This window comes from Podarcis bocagei, assembly GCF_964188305.1.
Source record: "Podarcis bocagei genome assembly, chromosome: 2".
Taxonomy (NCBI): Eukaryota; Metazoa; Chordata; class Lepidosauria; order Squamata; family Lacertidae; genus Podarcis; species Podarcis bocagei.
Window position 1 is genome coordinate 57,403,358 of NC_138126.1, and position 16,356 is coordinate 57,419,713.

General features: G+C 47.1%; 1 protein-coding gene across 5 annotated transcripts in view; it reads left to right on the forward strand.

The window, feature by feature from the left end:
• The window catches only part of GLYCTK (glycerate kinase), a 30,484-nt gene that overhangs the window by 5,576 nt on the left and 8,552 nt on the right, over window positions 1-16,356 (forward strand). For 4 of the 5 annotated variants that reach the window (XM_081185184.1, XM_081185182.1, XM_081185181.1 and 1 more), the window contains exons 2-3: window positions 6,807-7,213; window positions 8,324-8,475. In XM_081185184.1, the coding sequence (XP_081041310.1) occupies window positions 6,837-7,213; window positions 8,324-8,475 (529 nt within the window). In that variant the 5' untranslated portion in view covers window positions 6,807-6,836. Of the gene's footprint in view, window positions 1-6,134; window positions 6,700-6,806; window positions 7,214-8,323; window positions 8,476-16,356 lie in introns of those variants that run through there. The other variant, XM_081185183.1, reaches the window with a different exon arrangement.

The following is a 16,356-nucleotide window of genomic DNA, read 5'->3' on the forward strand; positions in this document are numbered from 1 at the left end:
TAAGCCCTCCGGACTGCACAGCCCATCTCAGCGTGGCTGCTCTTAGTCACTCGTAGAATCTGACTGTGGGCGTTTCTTAAAGCGCTGCCAACATAAGAGTTGTTTGATGCCTAAGCGTCTCCGCCTCTCACTGCGCGGGAGTCTCCTGCGCAGGGTGGGCGTGGGCAGCGGGGTGCTTGGGCTCTCCTCACTAACTTCCAACGAAGAGTCCTGGAGCCCCTGCACCTCCCTGTCCCGTTGCTCTCCTGGATCCCTGGTGTTACACTCATTCTCTTCCCCTTCTTCCCAGCTGAGTCTCCCTCTAACGCTGGGACCTTCCCCTGCAGAATCAGAGACCCTCTCCTTCTCCCGTGCCTCTGATGGCAGTTCCCTGACATCCTCTGAAAGCACAATAAGGTGGTGTTATGGCCACTAATTTGATCAGTTCTTTTCTCTAGGAAGAGAGAGTTCAACAAGATATATGTATAAGGGAAATAAAAGCGTCCATGCCAGAATGATGGCTTTAGCTCCTTGGTAAGTGAGACAGCCGTTTCATCCCTTTCACTTAGGCGTTTTCTCTTTAGTAACTCTGCTTCCATATTCTGGTTCTGTAGGAACCAGGTGACTCTAACCAGTGTTCAAAGCTCCCATTGTTCTAGGTGCATTTTGCAACAGGGTATTTCATTAGCGTGAGGAGTTTCTCAGCTCTGGGCACAGTACTGCGCTTAAGATTTCAGATTAAGACTGCAGAGTGGAAGGAAAGGAGGACCTTTTCTGCCTCCTCACTTCCAGCTACTCTCTGAAGACTGGAGAAGAGACCCTCTTAAGAATATTAGGGGGGTGGGCAGGAGAAGGACTAGACCATGGGTAGGCAAACTAAGGCCTGGGGGCCAGGTCCGGCCCAATCGCCTTCTAAATCTGGCCCGTGGATGGTCCAGGAATCAGCATGTTTTTACATGAGTAGAATGTGTCCTTTTATTTAAAATGCATTTCTGGGTTATTTGTGGGGCCTGCCTAGTGTTTTTACATGAGTACAATGTTTGGCTTTTATATAATGCATCTCTGGGTTATTTGTGGGGCGTAGGAATTCGTTCATTTCCCCCCAAAATATAGTCTGGCCCCCCACAAGGTCTGAGGGACAGTGGATCGGCCCCCTGCTGTAAAAATTTGCTGACCCCTAGACTAGACAGTGTGAAAAATGAACATAGTATTTTAGCTGCAGTTCATTCATTTTCAGCTTTGTATTCTTGTTATAAAAAAGTACACCTAGACATTCCGTTGTTGCGCCCATAACCTAAGTTTGTATCTCAGTTCATATCTCAGTTTCTAACACTGACTCTAACTTCATACAGCAGCGTTTCCCATCTTGCCACGTGGGAAATGATGACCCAGAATATTGTCTTTGTCACCCCAAATTCTAACTTGCCACCTTTCATTCCCCATAACCTCAGGAACATTGCCACGGTACGCAGTGCTGGCATGGCATTTCCTGTGTTTCCCTCGTAATAGCAGAAATGACATCCATTAAAATCTTTCCATAAAAGAAAAAACAAAACAAAAACAAAACAGAAATAAGATATTTCTGGATGTGAGAAGTTTACCGAACACTTATTCAGTTTCCTCGAGCTCTGTGTTTATACGCTTGGGGGAGGTAACTTTCTGGAAAAGGGACATGAGCCCAGGTATTTGAGTCAGAAGAGGTGAAGGATCTCGGGCGAAGGAGCAGGACAAGATCTGAATTCTGTGCAAGCAGGCAAGTTGGGTAGGAGTGTAGAGGGGTAAAAAATGGGCTTTGGGATTGTCAAGACTGGGATAGCTGAGAAGTGGCTTGCAGAGAAGAGTGGATCACTCTCCTTGGGCTTGGGGGAGTGACAGCCTTAGAGCAATGTCAGCAGCTCCTGGAATCTCAGGTTGCAGCTTTGGTACAGAAGGTTGCATATCGTTTACATCCTTTGCCGGTCCCGATGCCCTGCGAGTGAACCTGTAATTAAGTCCGCCCAGCTATGCTGATTACATTACCTCACATTAATTCTGCAGACTTCCTTGCTTTTCATCACCAGGTGGCAGTTTTCAGGGGCCTGTAATTTTTCAGAGGTTTATATTTAGGGTCCATTGTAACATCTTACATTGTGGTATGTACATGGTTGTAAACTTACACCTAAAAAAAGGTAATGTGATCAATATGTGTACTATGACGTTACCACAGCTTCAAGTGGCAACCAATACATAAAAAAGCAGCCATCATAGATGGGCATTCACCTCACCTAAACTCCTCAGGGAAGCCAGATTGTGTGCTGAGGCAAGAGTCTCTGAGAGAGATGTTGTCTGATCAGATACCTTGTCAATGCACCCTCAGCTTTGCCTTGAAAAGGTACAAATAGCCAGTTGTATGAAGGTCACCATTTAGGAGTCTAAAGCAGTCTTCGAATGGGCCCCAAACTACTAACATGTAGTGCAGGGTGGGGAAACCTCTGATTCTCCAGATGTTGGTGAACTACATTAGCATGGCCTAATGGTTGGCCATGCTGTCTGGGGATGGTCATAGTTGGGAGAGCCACAACCAACTGGAGGGCTACCGGTTTGCCTACCCTGATTTAAGGCTATTGACCTTGAGTCATAGGACAGGTTCCTTATTTGTATGTGACTGGTCAGTTGGGGCTCAGAATTTAGCATGCCTAAATGCATTTTGCACCAAAATGGCAATAGCTGAGGGCCAAATGTAATTCTGGGGCAGCCTTTCCCAACCTGCTGCCTTCCAGCGTCATCCTTGGCCATTGGGCATGCTGGGTGGGGATGATGGGAATTCTTGTCCAAACTACCTGGAGGGTACCAGGTTGAGAGAAGTTATTCTAGGACATCTCATGATAAAGACAATTCTCCAACCAGCACTGGTGGCCGAGAAACTGATTTTGGAGATACTGTTGACTAATCCGTGTTCATTATTGAATGTTGTGTTTCTTTCTGGTGATTTAATGGATATTATATAGATATAATTCCAGGTACAGTGAATCATTTCGGTTAATATATGCTTGTACGTTGATTTGTAATTAACTTGAACACCTCTTTACACCTCCTCCAGTGGATTTAATAAGGAAGTAGGAACTATCTCCAGTCTTGTATAGTGGAGCTCAAGCCATAGTCAGAAGCAACATTCAGAAGAACATATCAAAATGATTTATTCAAATTAATATGCAGATTAGGACCATTATTCATTAATGGCAGCTTATGAAGTTTTCATTTAAAGGAGATTAATCTAAGCCCTTCACAATCCCCAAGCAATCCTGTCACGGAAGAAGCAATTCTCAGCAAATCTCTGCCAAGATTAATGAGGGCTTCTGGACTACGTTCCAAATAGAGGCTTCAAAGTTGGAAATGAAGGAACAGGAAAACAAGGAAACTTTGTTTGCAGCCTGGCCTGGCTGGAGCTGTTGCCAAAAAGTCAAACCTTTCTCCAAGGCAACTTAAATTCAGTTTTGCCATGGCTCCTTTTCTTGCTCATGAGGGAATAGCGGTAGCAGACACAAGCAAAGGGGCGGCGGCTGTGAAAGTGCCATTCACTTCCCCGCGGGAAAACTTCAGTGGAGCTGTAAGCTGTGCTCGTTTTCGGTCTGCTAGCAAATGAGGGTTTTCCATGTTTATAGCCTGGTTTTCCTTTTGCAGACCAAAGCAGCTGACAAAATGCTACAAACGTACACTCTGATAACAATAGATTTAAACAGCTAATACAGCACACACATCCAGAGTTTGGAGCAAAATTATCACAAGGCTAAGCTCATGCACTGGGACTTCCATGACATTTGCCCCTTGTTACTTTTGCCTCACCTGTTCATCCTTTCCCTTCCCTTCTTCTGTGGTCTTTTCCACTGTTGCAAGTTGGTTTGCAAAAACTCCTCAGGGCAGAGCCCAGTTGTTTTCAGCTAACTTTTATTTGGAGTAGACCCACTGCAATTAATGGCCATGGCTCATTTAGGTCTCTTGATTTGAATGAGCTGCTCTGAGTAAAAAATGGTTGAATACAGGCACGTGCCTCTCTACAGACATTACTTAGTAAAAGGTCTTGTGGGTTGCTTTTTGGAAATGAAGCAGGCTGGGTCCTTCAGCACCTTGAGAGGTTTGCATCTTGTCTTCTGCTTGTTCTTGCACCTTGTCTTCTGCTTGTTGCTCCCACCTCTTTCCTCCCCTAGCAGATTGATAAAGCTCCCTGGTCTTCTGTGTCGCTTGCTCTGTGTCACCCAAAGCAGTGCCTTCAGGATGCTGCTGGAATACACATCATCCCTCTGCGCTGGTGGAAATTGATAGAGTCTTGCTAGCCTTGAGTCTAAAAGATGTAAAAGGTCTAAACAAGAGGGGGGGATTGGCAGGATTGTTCCTTCCCCCATCCACTGTGGAACAACACCCACTTCTCAGTCACGTGACAACAGGTGACAGCTTGAAAAAGGGCTTGCATTTGAGGTCCCTTTGGAAATGGACTTCAGAGTGAGGTCTCGCTGCCTATCAGCTGGTGGATGCTAAGACACATTGCCTTTGAAGTCCCTTTGCAAAACAGTTTGTGTTCAAATTGCTTTCAGGTGGACTTCAAAGACCATGCATTTCACTTCCAAGTGGCTGGTGGGAGCCAAGAAACTGAACCATACAGGGCTTTATAGCTCTAAACCTATAAAGCCTTGTATCACCTTGTGTGGCAGTTTCCCATACCTTGGGAACACACAGCTAGTTGGTGCACTTGGCAAGCACTGGCTGAACACACCCCTCCCAACTCGTGCAAGAAATTGAATTTCTAAACAGTCTTCAAGGGCAGTGCACGTGAAGCACGTTGTACTTGTCCGTCCTGGAGGTTACAAAGGGACACGTGACATAGACAAGATCCTCTGTATCTAAGAGAGGGCTCAGTTGACATATCAGATGGAATCTCTTGTTGCCAAACCAGCAACCTGAGATTCCAGGAGGTATACCAGGTCAGGAAGCATGGCCACACGCAAGCCCAGTCAGTAAACGGTATCCCCCTCCCCTTCCTATCTGAAGCATTTTTGCCTCCTCAGAGCACTGAGAATCCCACACCAAAATAGTAATTGCCTTGTCTCAATTTAGTCATCATCCATTCAACCCTGACCTCCAGACGTTGGTTTTCAGAACTGTCACTGGTGCTTCTAGATTGCCTGATGACAGAATTAGGTGTCATCAGTCTATGGATGATATCTCAGTGCTTTTGCCCTGTACACAAGGTACCTGAAGTGCAGGCTGGAGGCTGCTATTTTTAAAAATCGGATGCACTTACGAATTTCTTTTTTGGGTTGGGGCGGAATCTAGTTTTTGGAATTTATTGCCAGACAGCGTTGGGTGAGGGAAATCTGGAGTGCTTTTCTTGCCTTTGGAGACTTCTGTTGCTTAGCAGCTAGCAGGGCCTGTCTTTTTGCCACCTGTTCAACTTCTTCATTTACAGATGGATACTACAAAAGAAACACAAAACTATTGTTCCCTCCTGACAAGGAAACTACAACTCAGTCAAGGGGAGGAGGTGAAGTACAGTTCATCTGCTTCTGAAAGGCACCCTTTAGTGTAGGGCATGGGTAGGCAAACTAAGGCCTGGGGGCCAGATCTGGCCCAATTGCCTTCTAAATCTGGCCCGCGAACGGTCCTGGAATCAGCGTGTTTTTACATGAGTAGAATGTGTCCTTTTATTTAAAATGCATCTCTGGGTTATTTGTGGGGCCTGCCTGGTGTTTTCACATAAGTAGAATGTGTGCTTTTATTTAAAATGCATCTCTGGGTTATTTGTGGGGCATAGGAATTCATTCATTTCCCCCAAAAAATATAGTCCGGCCCCCCACAAGGTCTGAGGCACAGTGGACTGGCCCCTTGCTGAAAAGGTTTGCTGACCCCTGGTGTAGGGGCAAGCAGCCTGCCACCCTCCTGATGTTGGACTCCCAATGGAAGCGGATTTTGGGCAGTGCAACTGGTTCCACCACACTGGGCGCTGAGCATTGGGGGTGCTTCAGGGCATTGCAACTATGATGAGTAGAACGAGAGGCGGAGAGAGAGGGACGTGAAATTTTGGCCTAGCACAGGGCCCCACTGAAATTTGAAAGACCAAAGTCTGCCCATACTTCCAGTCCCATCAGCCTCGGCTGGCGTGGCCAGTGCTCAAGAACGGTGGGCCACAGTTTCCTCACCCCTGCTTCAGTGTAGGAAGACTCCATTGTTCTATCACCATGTGTGACTCTTGGCTTCTGGACCCTGCTGAGTTACCTTCCCCAGTGTTATATCACTGTAGAGTAGCTGTGGTTACAGATCAAAACTGGGTGGGGACACTGAAGTTCCTTGTTGTTTTCCTCATTCTCCAATGACTGAGCTCCCTGGCTAGCTCAATCCTTTCCATTCCTTAGCTAGTCACTGCAGCTTCTTACTTTGCAGCCCTAACATCACGGAGAAATGGCTTCCAGTCTACCCCACTCTGCTTTTGGTGTGGGAGAAGGCAGTTTGGTATACTGTCCTTTTCTAAATATAGCGTTCTGCTTAACTTGCCTCATCTAGTTTGTCTAGTTACCTAATGGAAGGCAAATGACTTTCAAGCAAGCCCTGCTCTGTAAATTATTAACTTCCTCACTTGATCCATCAAATTGGGTAGGCGAGAAGACCTCTGGACTTTCCCAGGGGGTAGTGAGTAGGCTCTTCAGTTGTGGAGGCTGAGGCAAGAGTACATGCAGAGCTTCTTTGAGATGGGTAAGTTAGGAGTGGAGGGAAACCCACCACCTGTCCTCCGTCTCTTTCTCGCCCCCTGATTTCATAGTGCGGCTCAAAATATTAATTTTCCCTGTCCCTTGTTGCAGGAAAACTGCGGCTGGTTAACAACTTGGGTCATGGCCTCTCTCTTTAAGGGTTGGCCTGTTGTTGGCAGAAGTTGCTGGCGCTCCACTGCTTGCTTCGCTCGTGATGCATCTTCCCTCAACATGACCCTCCAGGAGCATGGGCTTCATTTATTCCGCAGCGCTATTGCCAGAGTCCTGCCGGGGCCTATGCTGAAAAGGGCCCTGGTTTTGGAGCCAGGCGAATGCCCAAGGCTTGTGTTGCACGGTCGGCCTTTTGAACTGAGGAGGAACTTGTATTTGGTCGGCTTTGGGAAAGCTGTCCTGGGCATGGCAGCTGCAGCAGAGGACATCCTTGGAGACTACCTCGTCCGGGGAGTCATTAGTGTTCCTCAAGGCATCCAAGAAACTCTGGAGCACACAGGAAGGAGGTATTGGTTTGTTAAGGGCATTTCTCGTCCACGTTTTGTTAAAATAATAACAATCCTAGAGCGGGGTGTGAGGAAGCAGGGCCCTGTTGGAGGGTGATTTAAATACACAACCAGGCCTGGGGGAGCAGCCTCAAGGTTCTCCCTTACTGACTTGACGTAACTTCTTCCTCACTCTTGGTTGTGTACTGAACAATCTGGTCTTCACTTTACTATCAGAAGTATCTGCCATCTAAACCCAGGCCCAGAGGCTTTTTAAAACAGTAGACAGTAGAGGAATGTCCCTGTTACAAACAAATGCTACCATTTTGGTTGTGCGCTGTAGATCCTTTAGAGAGAAATTTTCCAGACGTTTTTCTTACTGTGGACTAACCACTTTAAACTCCTACCTAGTTTTGTTGTTAAAGGGCTGTTGTAGTTTTTTGGGATGTGTTACAGTTTTGCTACTTAGGGCTTCCTAGAGTACTGTATTTCCTAGGAAAACTAGGTCTGTGATAGATCCAAGACAGCAGCCACATTTAGCTGAAATGCTGTGGGATCATTTGCCCCTGCAGAATGGATTGTTATGCCTGAATAGCAGCCTCTCCAGCTTCACAACCCCATTAATGCAAGCACTTTGGGCTGCACAATAGAAGTCCCTCCTTTCCCTATGTGCCCCCTAAATCCAGAGAGTTGGAGAACCCCCAGGACATATTTAGGGGCTGCTCAAAAGGAGAGGGAGAGGAATTTTGATTGAGCGTTTAAAAGTGCTTGCACTAGCAGACCTGTTTAGGTGGATACTGCCCTCTGTTGCTTTTTTGTCGCATGTGCATCCACATCTTAGGTCTGGCAGTGATTATGTTTGTCCTGCTTTTGATCACCCTGGTTGGTTGTTCAGCTGGAATCAGGCTGTAATTTCATTCATTAGGACCTCCTAGCTCTTGAGGGCATGACACTGTCAGGCCTCAGAGCCGAGCAACTGTCAGCCTACTGGGCAATGGATCTATTAAAATGATGGCATCTCACAGCCATTCAGAAGGAATTGCCCTGTAGCTCTTTGTTTGCAGGGGTTTTCAATGGTAGGCCAAGCATGTGCCAGAAGAGAACCTGTTCATCTTTTGTTAACCCCTACAGGGCAATGTTGCTGAAGCCCCAGAGCCGCATCCAAGTTATGGAAGGAGCTAAGCACAACCTTCCTGACAGAGCAGCTCTGAAGGCAGCCAACGCTATCCGGGATTTGGCCGAGGGCCTGACAGCTGGGGACCTTCTGCTGGTGCTGATCTCAGGTAATGCCTTGGGATTCCAGAACAGGGACTCGGGTTTTACAGAGAGAGCCTGTCCTCCCTTCCTCCATTAGCTTCCTTACCATTCTTTCCCCCTTTTCTGATCTGATTTATACAGTGGTGCCTCGCAAGATGAAATTAATTCGTTCCACGAGTCTTTTCGTCTTGCGATGTTTTTCGTCTTGCGAAGCACGGTCCGTCGCAACTGCGCCTCTTCAAGCGGCTTTAAGAAAAAAGCGAACAAACTGGCAAGACGTTTTCGTCTTGCGAAGCAAGCCCATAGGGAAATTCGTCTAGCGAAGCAACGCAAAAAACGAAAAACCCTTTCGTCTAGCGAGTTTTTCGTCTTGCGAGGCATTCGTCTTGCGGGGCACCACTGTATATATTTTTTCCTCCCACTTGTGAAGGGAAGAAGCCACTGCACAAGCTTACCTAACGAACTAGGTCAATTTCTCTGTGCAAAGAAAGCAGAACTGGAGCGTAAAGTGGCTCAGAATTGTTCCCCAGTGTGACTCCCACGCTGCTGGCAGCTTTGTAGCTTGTGTGTTCGAATGTGCTCTTCTAGAAGCAGGATAATTGCATTTTCCTCTCCTCTCTCTATCTGCTTGCTTTGGAAACAGTGTCACTGTTGACCCAGGTAGTCCTGTCTGCCATCTGTCCTCTGTTTCTCCATCTCAAGGAAAGCTGCATTTTGGGAATCCTGATGGTGCCTGCTGGAGTGGACGAAAGCGTAATGTGGAATGCTAACATTTAGTTTTAAGTTCTCTGCATCAATAATTTACTCTGCCGAAATAGATTTTGCTATGTGATCTTCATCAGTTGTTCTCTTTCTTTCTCTGTTTCAGTCTTCCTGCCTCACCTTTCTTGTTAAGTAGTTTGAGATCTGTGGGTCTCACTTGGTGATTAATCTCTGCGTTAGATCCCTGTTCTTGCACTGATGTTTCCTGGCTCTCTCAAAGCACCACTCTTGCCTCTGTTTCTCACAACACTCGCATCCACTTTGAGGTGGCAAGGTACGCTTTCTCCAGGAGATGGCAGCCCTGCACCAGAAAATGCAAAAGCAATGATCTTCTAAAGTGCTGTGGAATTGGCAGGGGCCACTGAGCCTACATAGAGCAGGGTTAAAGAAACTTGTCTGGAAGCTGCTCTGAATGAGTTGAGAAGAAAATGAAATATTCTGTATTTATTTTTTGCATTTGGTGTGCTGTCATGAAACTTGCCTTTTGACAAGGAGCTTAGGTGATATCAGAACAGGAAGCCTGTAGCTTTTCAATATTATACGGATTGTTGTATTGCTGCATGCTGAGTGTGGTGCAGTGGGTTAATGGGTCTGGCTGTTAACCAGAAGGCTGGTGGTTCGAGCCCAAACAGGGATGGCTGTGGGCAGGATTCCTGCATTGCAAGGGGTTGGAGTAGATGACCCTCGGGGTCCCTTCCAACTCTGCAATTCTGTGATTCACCCACAGATTGTGTTACTGGCCTGTAGATGGAAGCTGGCCTAAGAAGTTGTCCTGGCACTTCAGTCATATCTTGGATGACACTGGTTTCCTAGGTCAGTTTCAATCAAGGTTCAGGCTTGCTTTTGGCACTGAAACTGCCTTGGTTGCCTGTAGGTTCCCCTACATTTGGGAGGGAGGCAGGGGGAGTGTGTCCATGTTGACTCCTTGATTTCCTGACAGTTTCCGATTCCATTAACTATGGCTTCCTTATTGTCTCTGCTTGGATGGCCAGTTTCAGGAATTGGTGCTTGGGGGATGTTTTTCAGACCCATGAAGCCTCCGATGTGAGTTTTACATGGTTTGCTTTTATCCCCCCCCCCATGCTGTTGTCCAGATGCTGATGACATGCAACTCTGCCCCCACCCCCCGTAGGTGTGGCAGTGAATGTGCTGGCCTTGGTAATGGACTACATGAGAGCCAGAAAACTGAAGCTCAATCTAGATAAGTCTGTTAGTGGACACTTCCTCTGTCTTGATGAGTGGAATGCATCCAGTTGTTTATGAGGTTACATTTCCCTTAAAGGAACAGATGTGCAGCCCTGAGTTATTTTTGGATCCAGCACTGTCATTGGAGGGACAATTGGCCTTAGTGGTGTGCAGCGTCTTCTGCTAGCTGTGACACTACGTGAGTGAGAGTAGCCTGGCTTATGCTGTGTATGCTCTGATAACCTCCAGGTTCAACTACTGCAGTGCATTGTACACAGAACTGCCTTTGAAGGTGGTACAAAAGCTAGTGCAGAATGCAGCAGCAAAATTGGTAACTAGGAGGGCATGAGCATATTGCACCGATTCTGACTCAACTGTACTGACTGCCAAGTTGTTGTTTTTTTCTGGGTGCAATTCAAAGAGCTAGTTTTTACCTTTAAAATCTTATATGGCTCAGAAGAACTGCTATACCTGCTTTCCCCGTATAAACTTTTTCAGATTGTAGACCTACGCCTACTGTGTCTGCCACCGTTATGGATGCGAAATTTGTGGTAATGCAAAGCTGGTACAGATATGGATGAGCAGGGGCAAAAGAGGGATAGAACAAGAAGCAATTTTTCTGTGCATCATTCAGAATGCATTTCAGCTAAATTTGTATAGCTGTACATACTTGATACTAGTGCAGTAAGTTATTTCTTTTAAGCGCTGACGTCTGCTATATGCTATTACAGTGGTACCTCTGGTTACGAACTTAATTTGTTCCGGAGGGCCGTTCTTAAGCTGAAACCGTTCTTATCCTGAGAATATGGCCTCCAAAATATTCTCACTGCTCATGTGCAGAAACATCCACTGATTTTTACCATGGAAAATGCATGCATTTCATACGTACATGCATGCATACATTCATACATACAAATACATACAAATGTTTCCATCCCTCAGTGTTTCCTCCCTCAACAGGGAGCTAAATTCTTCATTATCCACTGTGGGTTCCTGGCAGCTGGGTCCCTCCATTTCACAGTGTACAAGCAATCTGCCATGCTTGGGAGAGAGAATTCTACCATCCAAAAATAGATCTGCCTGAATGAAAGGGTTGTATGATGGGAATCTCCTTGCCCTTTGGCTACCTTTTTATTGCCAAGAGTTCTAGACCCTCAAAGCCTACTGTAGCCAGCTCTGTGTTTTTGGAAGCTGGTTCAAAAACTCCCATTTAAGAGAACACTCCCTTCTCTGGCTACTCTTGACTGGATTGCTGGTGACTGAAGAAATGTCATGCCTACTTAGTTGTTTCTCTGGTTTGCCATACTTGCCAGATGTTGTGTCTCAAATCTCAGAGCATTTATCATTTAATGGTAGCTTTTTGAGCTGCCTCCGGTACAAGATTGCCCTCTACTCTTTTCACAATCCTCTTGATCATATCTCTCTCCTGGTTGTCCTGTTAGTTGTGATCGCACATCCGTCACGCAGGCTGCAAATACGTCTGGTGCTTGAGCTATTTTTCTTTCCTCCCTTTCCCATCCCCTTGTGTCACTTGCCACAAGCTTTTATCTGCAGTTCACTTCATTTCTCTATTTTGCATAGCCTGGTGCTGTTTTTTAAGCACTCTTCACTATGAACGAGGTCAATAAAACAACGAAGATTGCTCTGCGTTGTGATAGTGTTACTTTTGCTCGTTCTCTCCTGGCAAACTGCTCCCTTCTGTAAAACAGGGGTGGCAAATTCAAACAGATCACAGGGCAAAACTCTCTACCCTCCGGCAGGTTCCCAGGAGCCATAACCATCCACTGAAAAGTCCCCTACTCTAATGCACAGGGAGTAGCAGGTCTGCTGGTTTACTTCTAAAAATACTGTCTGCCGTCTAGCACCAGTTTCCTTCCCACTCCATCTTGCATAACAAAATCTCTTTGCAAGCACTGCCCCCAGTTGGAATTCCTTAAACCAGACTTCAGCACCCAGCAACCCTTTTCCAAGACCCACCCCCCTGCCACCTTGCCTGTCTAAATATCCCTGTTGTCACCCGACTCCTTTTCTGCAGATTTCTCTGTGGGCCACTGCTGCCTATTCCGCACCCTTGCTTCTCAGCTGCAAATGCCAGCAAGCTGTCCGTTCTGCGCTCGGTTCTGCTTCGTGCGTGTGCACTCTCCTGTACACGTCACCCTCCCTGACATCTGAGCTGCTAATTTAAAGGGAATAGTGGAAGAGGCTGATGCAACGCACATGTGGTAGCAGCCACTTGCCCTGGCAGGAGTGTTGCTCCCTAGCCCTAGAGTCTTGGATGAATAATTTGTGTGGAGTGTGGTAGGGATGCCGCAGGCCACGCTGAAGACCACAAGAAGTCTAATAAAGCCCCCAGCCTTATGTTTGACAACCTTGTCTGGGATCCTTCTTCTTTTCTCAAGTCTTTCCTGAACTACAAACTTGACATGAGCCAACAGTGTGACGCGGCAGCTAAAAAAGCCAATGCAATTCTGGGCTGCATCAATAGGAGTATAGCATCTAGATCAAGGGAAGTAATAGTGCCACTGTATTCTGCTCTGGTCAGACCTCACCTGGAGTACTGTGTCCAGTTCTGGGCACCACAGTTCAAGAAGGACACTGACAAACTGGAACGTGTCCAGAGGAGGGCAACCAAAATGGTCAAAGGCCTGGAAACGATGCCTTATGAGGAACGGCTAAGGGAGCTGGGCATGTTTAGCCTGGAGAAGAGGAGGTTAAGGGGTGATATGATAGCCATGTTCAAATATATAAAAGGATGTCACATAGAGGAGGGAGAAAGGTTGTTTTCTGCTGCTCCAGAGAAGCGGACACGGAGCAATGGATTCAAACTACAAGAAAGAAGATTCCACCTAAACATTAGGAAGAACTTCCTGACAGTAAGAGCTGTTTGACAGTGGAATTTGCTGCCAAGGAGTGTGGTGGAGTCTCCTTCTTTGGAGGTCTTTATGGTCTGGCTTGAAAGAGAAGCAAGGGGCAAGAATAAGATGCAACCACACCTATGTAGAGCAGGGTTCCCTCCTATCTACTGGGACAAGGAGAAAATGGTATCTGGCTCAGCTTGCTTGCTTGATAGCATTTATATCCTACCTTTCCTCCAAGAAGCTGAGGGAAACAGACATCATTTTTCCCCACTCGCATTTATCCTCGCAACAAGTTAGGGTGAGGGAGTGACTAACCCAAGTCCCCCCATTGAGCTTCATAGCTGAGCTAGCCTCCTCCATCCTCGTCTGATCATATGGAGCTGGTGGTACTGAAGAATTGTCAGCAGATGGTGGTGCTTGGCTGCCTTGGTTTGCTTCATGGGTGGCTAACTTTTGGCCTTCCAGATGTTTCTCGGGGTTGGAGTCCAACAACATCTGGAAGGCCACCGTTTAGTTCCACCTGACTTACAGAGAAAGAAATGGAAAGGCGGCAGCACAGGAAATGAGCCCTGCTCATGGCTACAAAGGTGGTCAGAGATGTGGACACTCCCGCCGTCCTTTTTACCAATGTTTGTGCAAATGTTCTCACCGCTCGTTTAGCAAACCAGTTCCCTCAAAGACGGTCAGTTCAGCTTCTTTAAAACAGCTTTGCATCTCCTCCCATACGAAAAAACCCCAAATCTAAAAACAAAAGTTCTCTTTTAGAATGCTTTTGCTGACTTCTATTCATCACTAAAACATGCCTCATCATCTCTGGGACCTAGGACACCCCAAATCCTTTTGCCTTCCAGCTGTCTTCCTCAGTCTTTCCCCCCTCCTGCCACTGAGGAGCTCCGGAAAATGAAGCGGGATCTCAGACGGCTAGAGCGAGTATGGCAACGGACTCGTGACGGAGCCTCAAGAACATCTTATAGGATGCTTATGAAAGCCTATGAGATGGCTATGAAAGCTGCTAAGAAATCTTACTTTGCAGCTTCCATTGCATCCGCTAGCTCTCGCCCGGCACAACTTTTTAGAATAATTAGGTCAATAACGTCCTTAGGAGGACAACCAAATTTAAGCACAAATTCGACCCACAGCTGTGAGGCATTCGCGAGCTTTTTTGCGGAGAAAGTCCTGTTGCTCCGCCGTGACCTCCCTGCCAATTTAGATACAGTGACTGAACTGGAGGCCCCTCGACTGACTTCAGGTCCAGTGTTGGACCATTTCGATCGGATACTCCCTACTGATGTGGATAGATTCCTCCAAGTTGGTAGGCCCACCACCTGCCTCCTTGATCCGTGCCCGTCTTGGCTGATTAGGGAGTGTCCAGATGTTGCGCGGACCCCCCTGGTTGAAATTATCAATTTGTCCCTTGACACGGGGACATTCCCAGGGGAACTGAAGGAAGCAGTGGTGCGTCCACTCTTAAAGAAAACTTCATTAGATCCCTTAGACCTATCCAATTACCGCCCAGTTTCAAATCTTCCATACCTGGGTAAGGTAATTGAGAGAGCGGTTGCTGAACAGCTTGGTAGGTTTCTGGAGGAAACATCAGCATTAGATCCATTTCAGTCCGGTTTCCGTCCTGGTTTTGGGACGGAGACGGCTCTGGTTGCCCTAACAGATGATATCCGTAGACAACTGGATCGAGGCGGGTCAGGACTGCTGATCCTTTTAGATTTGTCAGCAGCCTTTGACATGGTCGATCATGATCTTCTGGACCATCGCCTTGCAGACGTGGGGATACAGGGCATAGCCCGTAACTGGTTGTGCTCTTTTATCTCTGGTCGGGGACAGAGGGTGGCACTAGGGAAGGAAATGTCATCACGCCACTCCTTAGTGTGTGGAGTGCCGCAGGGCGCAATTCTCTCCCCAATGCTTTTTAACATCTTTATGCGCCCTCTTGCCCAGATTATCCGGAGCTTTGGGCTGGGCTGTCATCAATATGCTGATGACACTCAGCTCTATCTACTGATGGATGGCCACACCAACTCAGCCCCTTACACACTGACCAGATGCTTGGAAGCTGTGGCTGGATGGTTTCGTGGGAGCCGATTGAAACTAAATCCTTCGAAGACAGAGGTCCTATGGCTAGGTCGGGATAGCATGGGGATGAGGGACCAACTCCCTTCTCTTGCGGGGGCCCAATTAGTGCCATTGCCTTCCGTTAAGAGTTTGGGTGTAATCCTTGACGCCTCCCTTTCCATGGAGGCGCAAGTCACAGCAACAGCCAAGGCGACATTTTTCCACCTTCGCCGCATCAAGCAGTTGGTCCCTTACCTTTCCCGCCCCGACCTGGCCACAGTGATCCATGCGACAGTCATCTCCAGGCTTGACTACTGTAACTCGCTCTACGCGGGGCTGCCCTTGAAGCTGTCCCAGAAACTCCAGCGGGTACAGAATGCTGCAGCGAGGCTCCTCACAGGGTCTCTGCCATGGGAGCATATTCATCCAGTGCTTTTCAAGCTGCACTGGCTCCCGGTGGAGTACAGGGTCAGATTTAAGGTGCTGTTTTTGACCTTTAAAGCCCTTCACGGCCTAGGACCCTCGTACCTACGGGACCGCCTCGCCTGGTATGCCCCACGGAGAGCCTCAAGGTCCATAAATAACAACACCCTAGTGGTCCCAGGCCCTAAGGAAGTTAGATTGGCTTCAACCAGAGCCAGGGCCTTTTCAGCACTGGCCCCAACTTGGTGGAACGCTCTGTCTCATGAGACCAGGGCCCTGCAGGATCTGATCTCTTTCCGCAGGGCCTGTAAGACAGAGTTGTTCCGCCTGGCCTTTGGATTGGAGCCAATTTGATTCCCTCCGCCCCCTTTTTCTTTTTTCTTTTCCTTCTCCTGCAATGAGGCTCCATTTTAATATTTTAATGTTCCATTATTTTAATGTTGTATTTTATTTTTGTTTTTAAGTTGTAATCACTCATCTTGTTTTTATTATTGCTTGTAAGCCGCTCTGAGCCCGGCCTTGGCTGGGGAGGGCGGGGTATAAATAAAAAATTATTATTATTATTATTATTATTATATTTTGGCTGAGTGACAGGATGCATAGGAATGCATA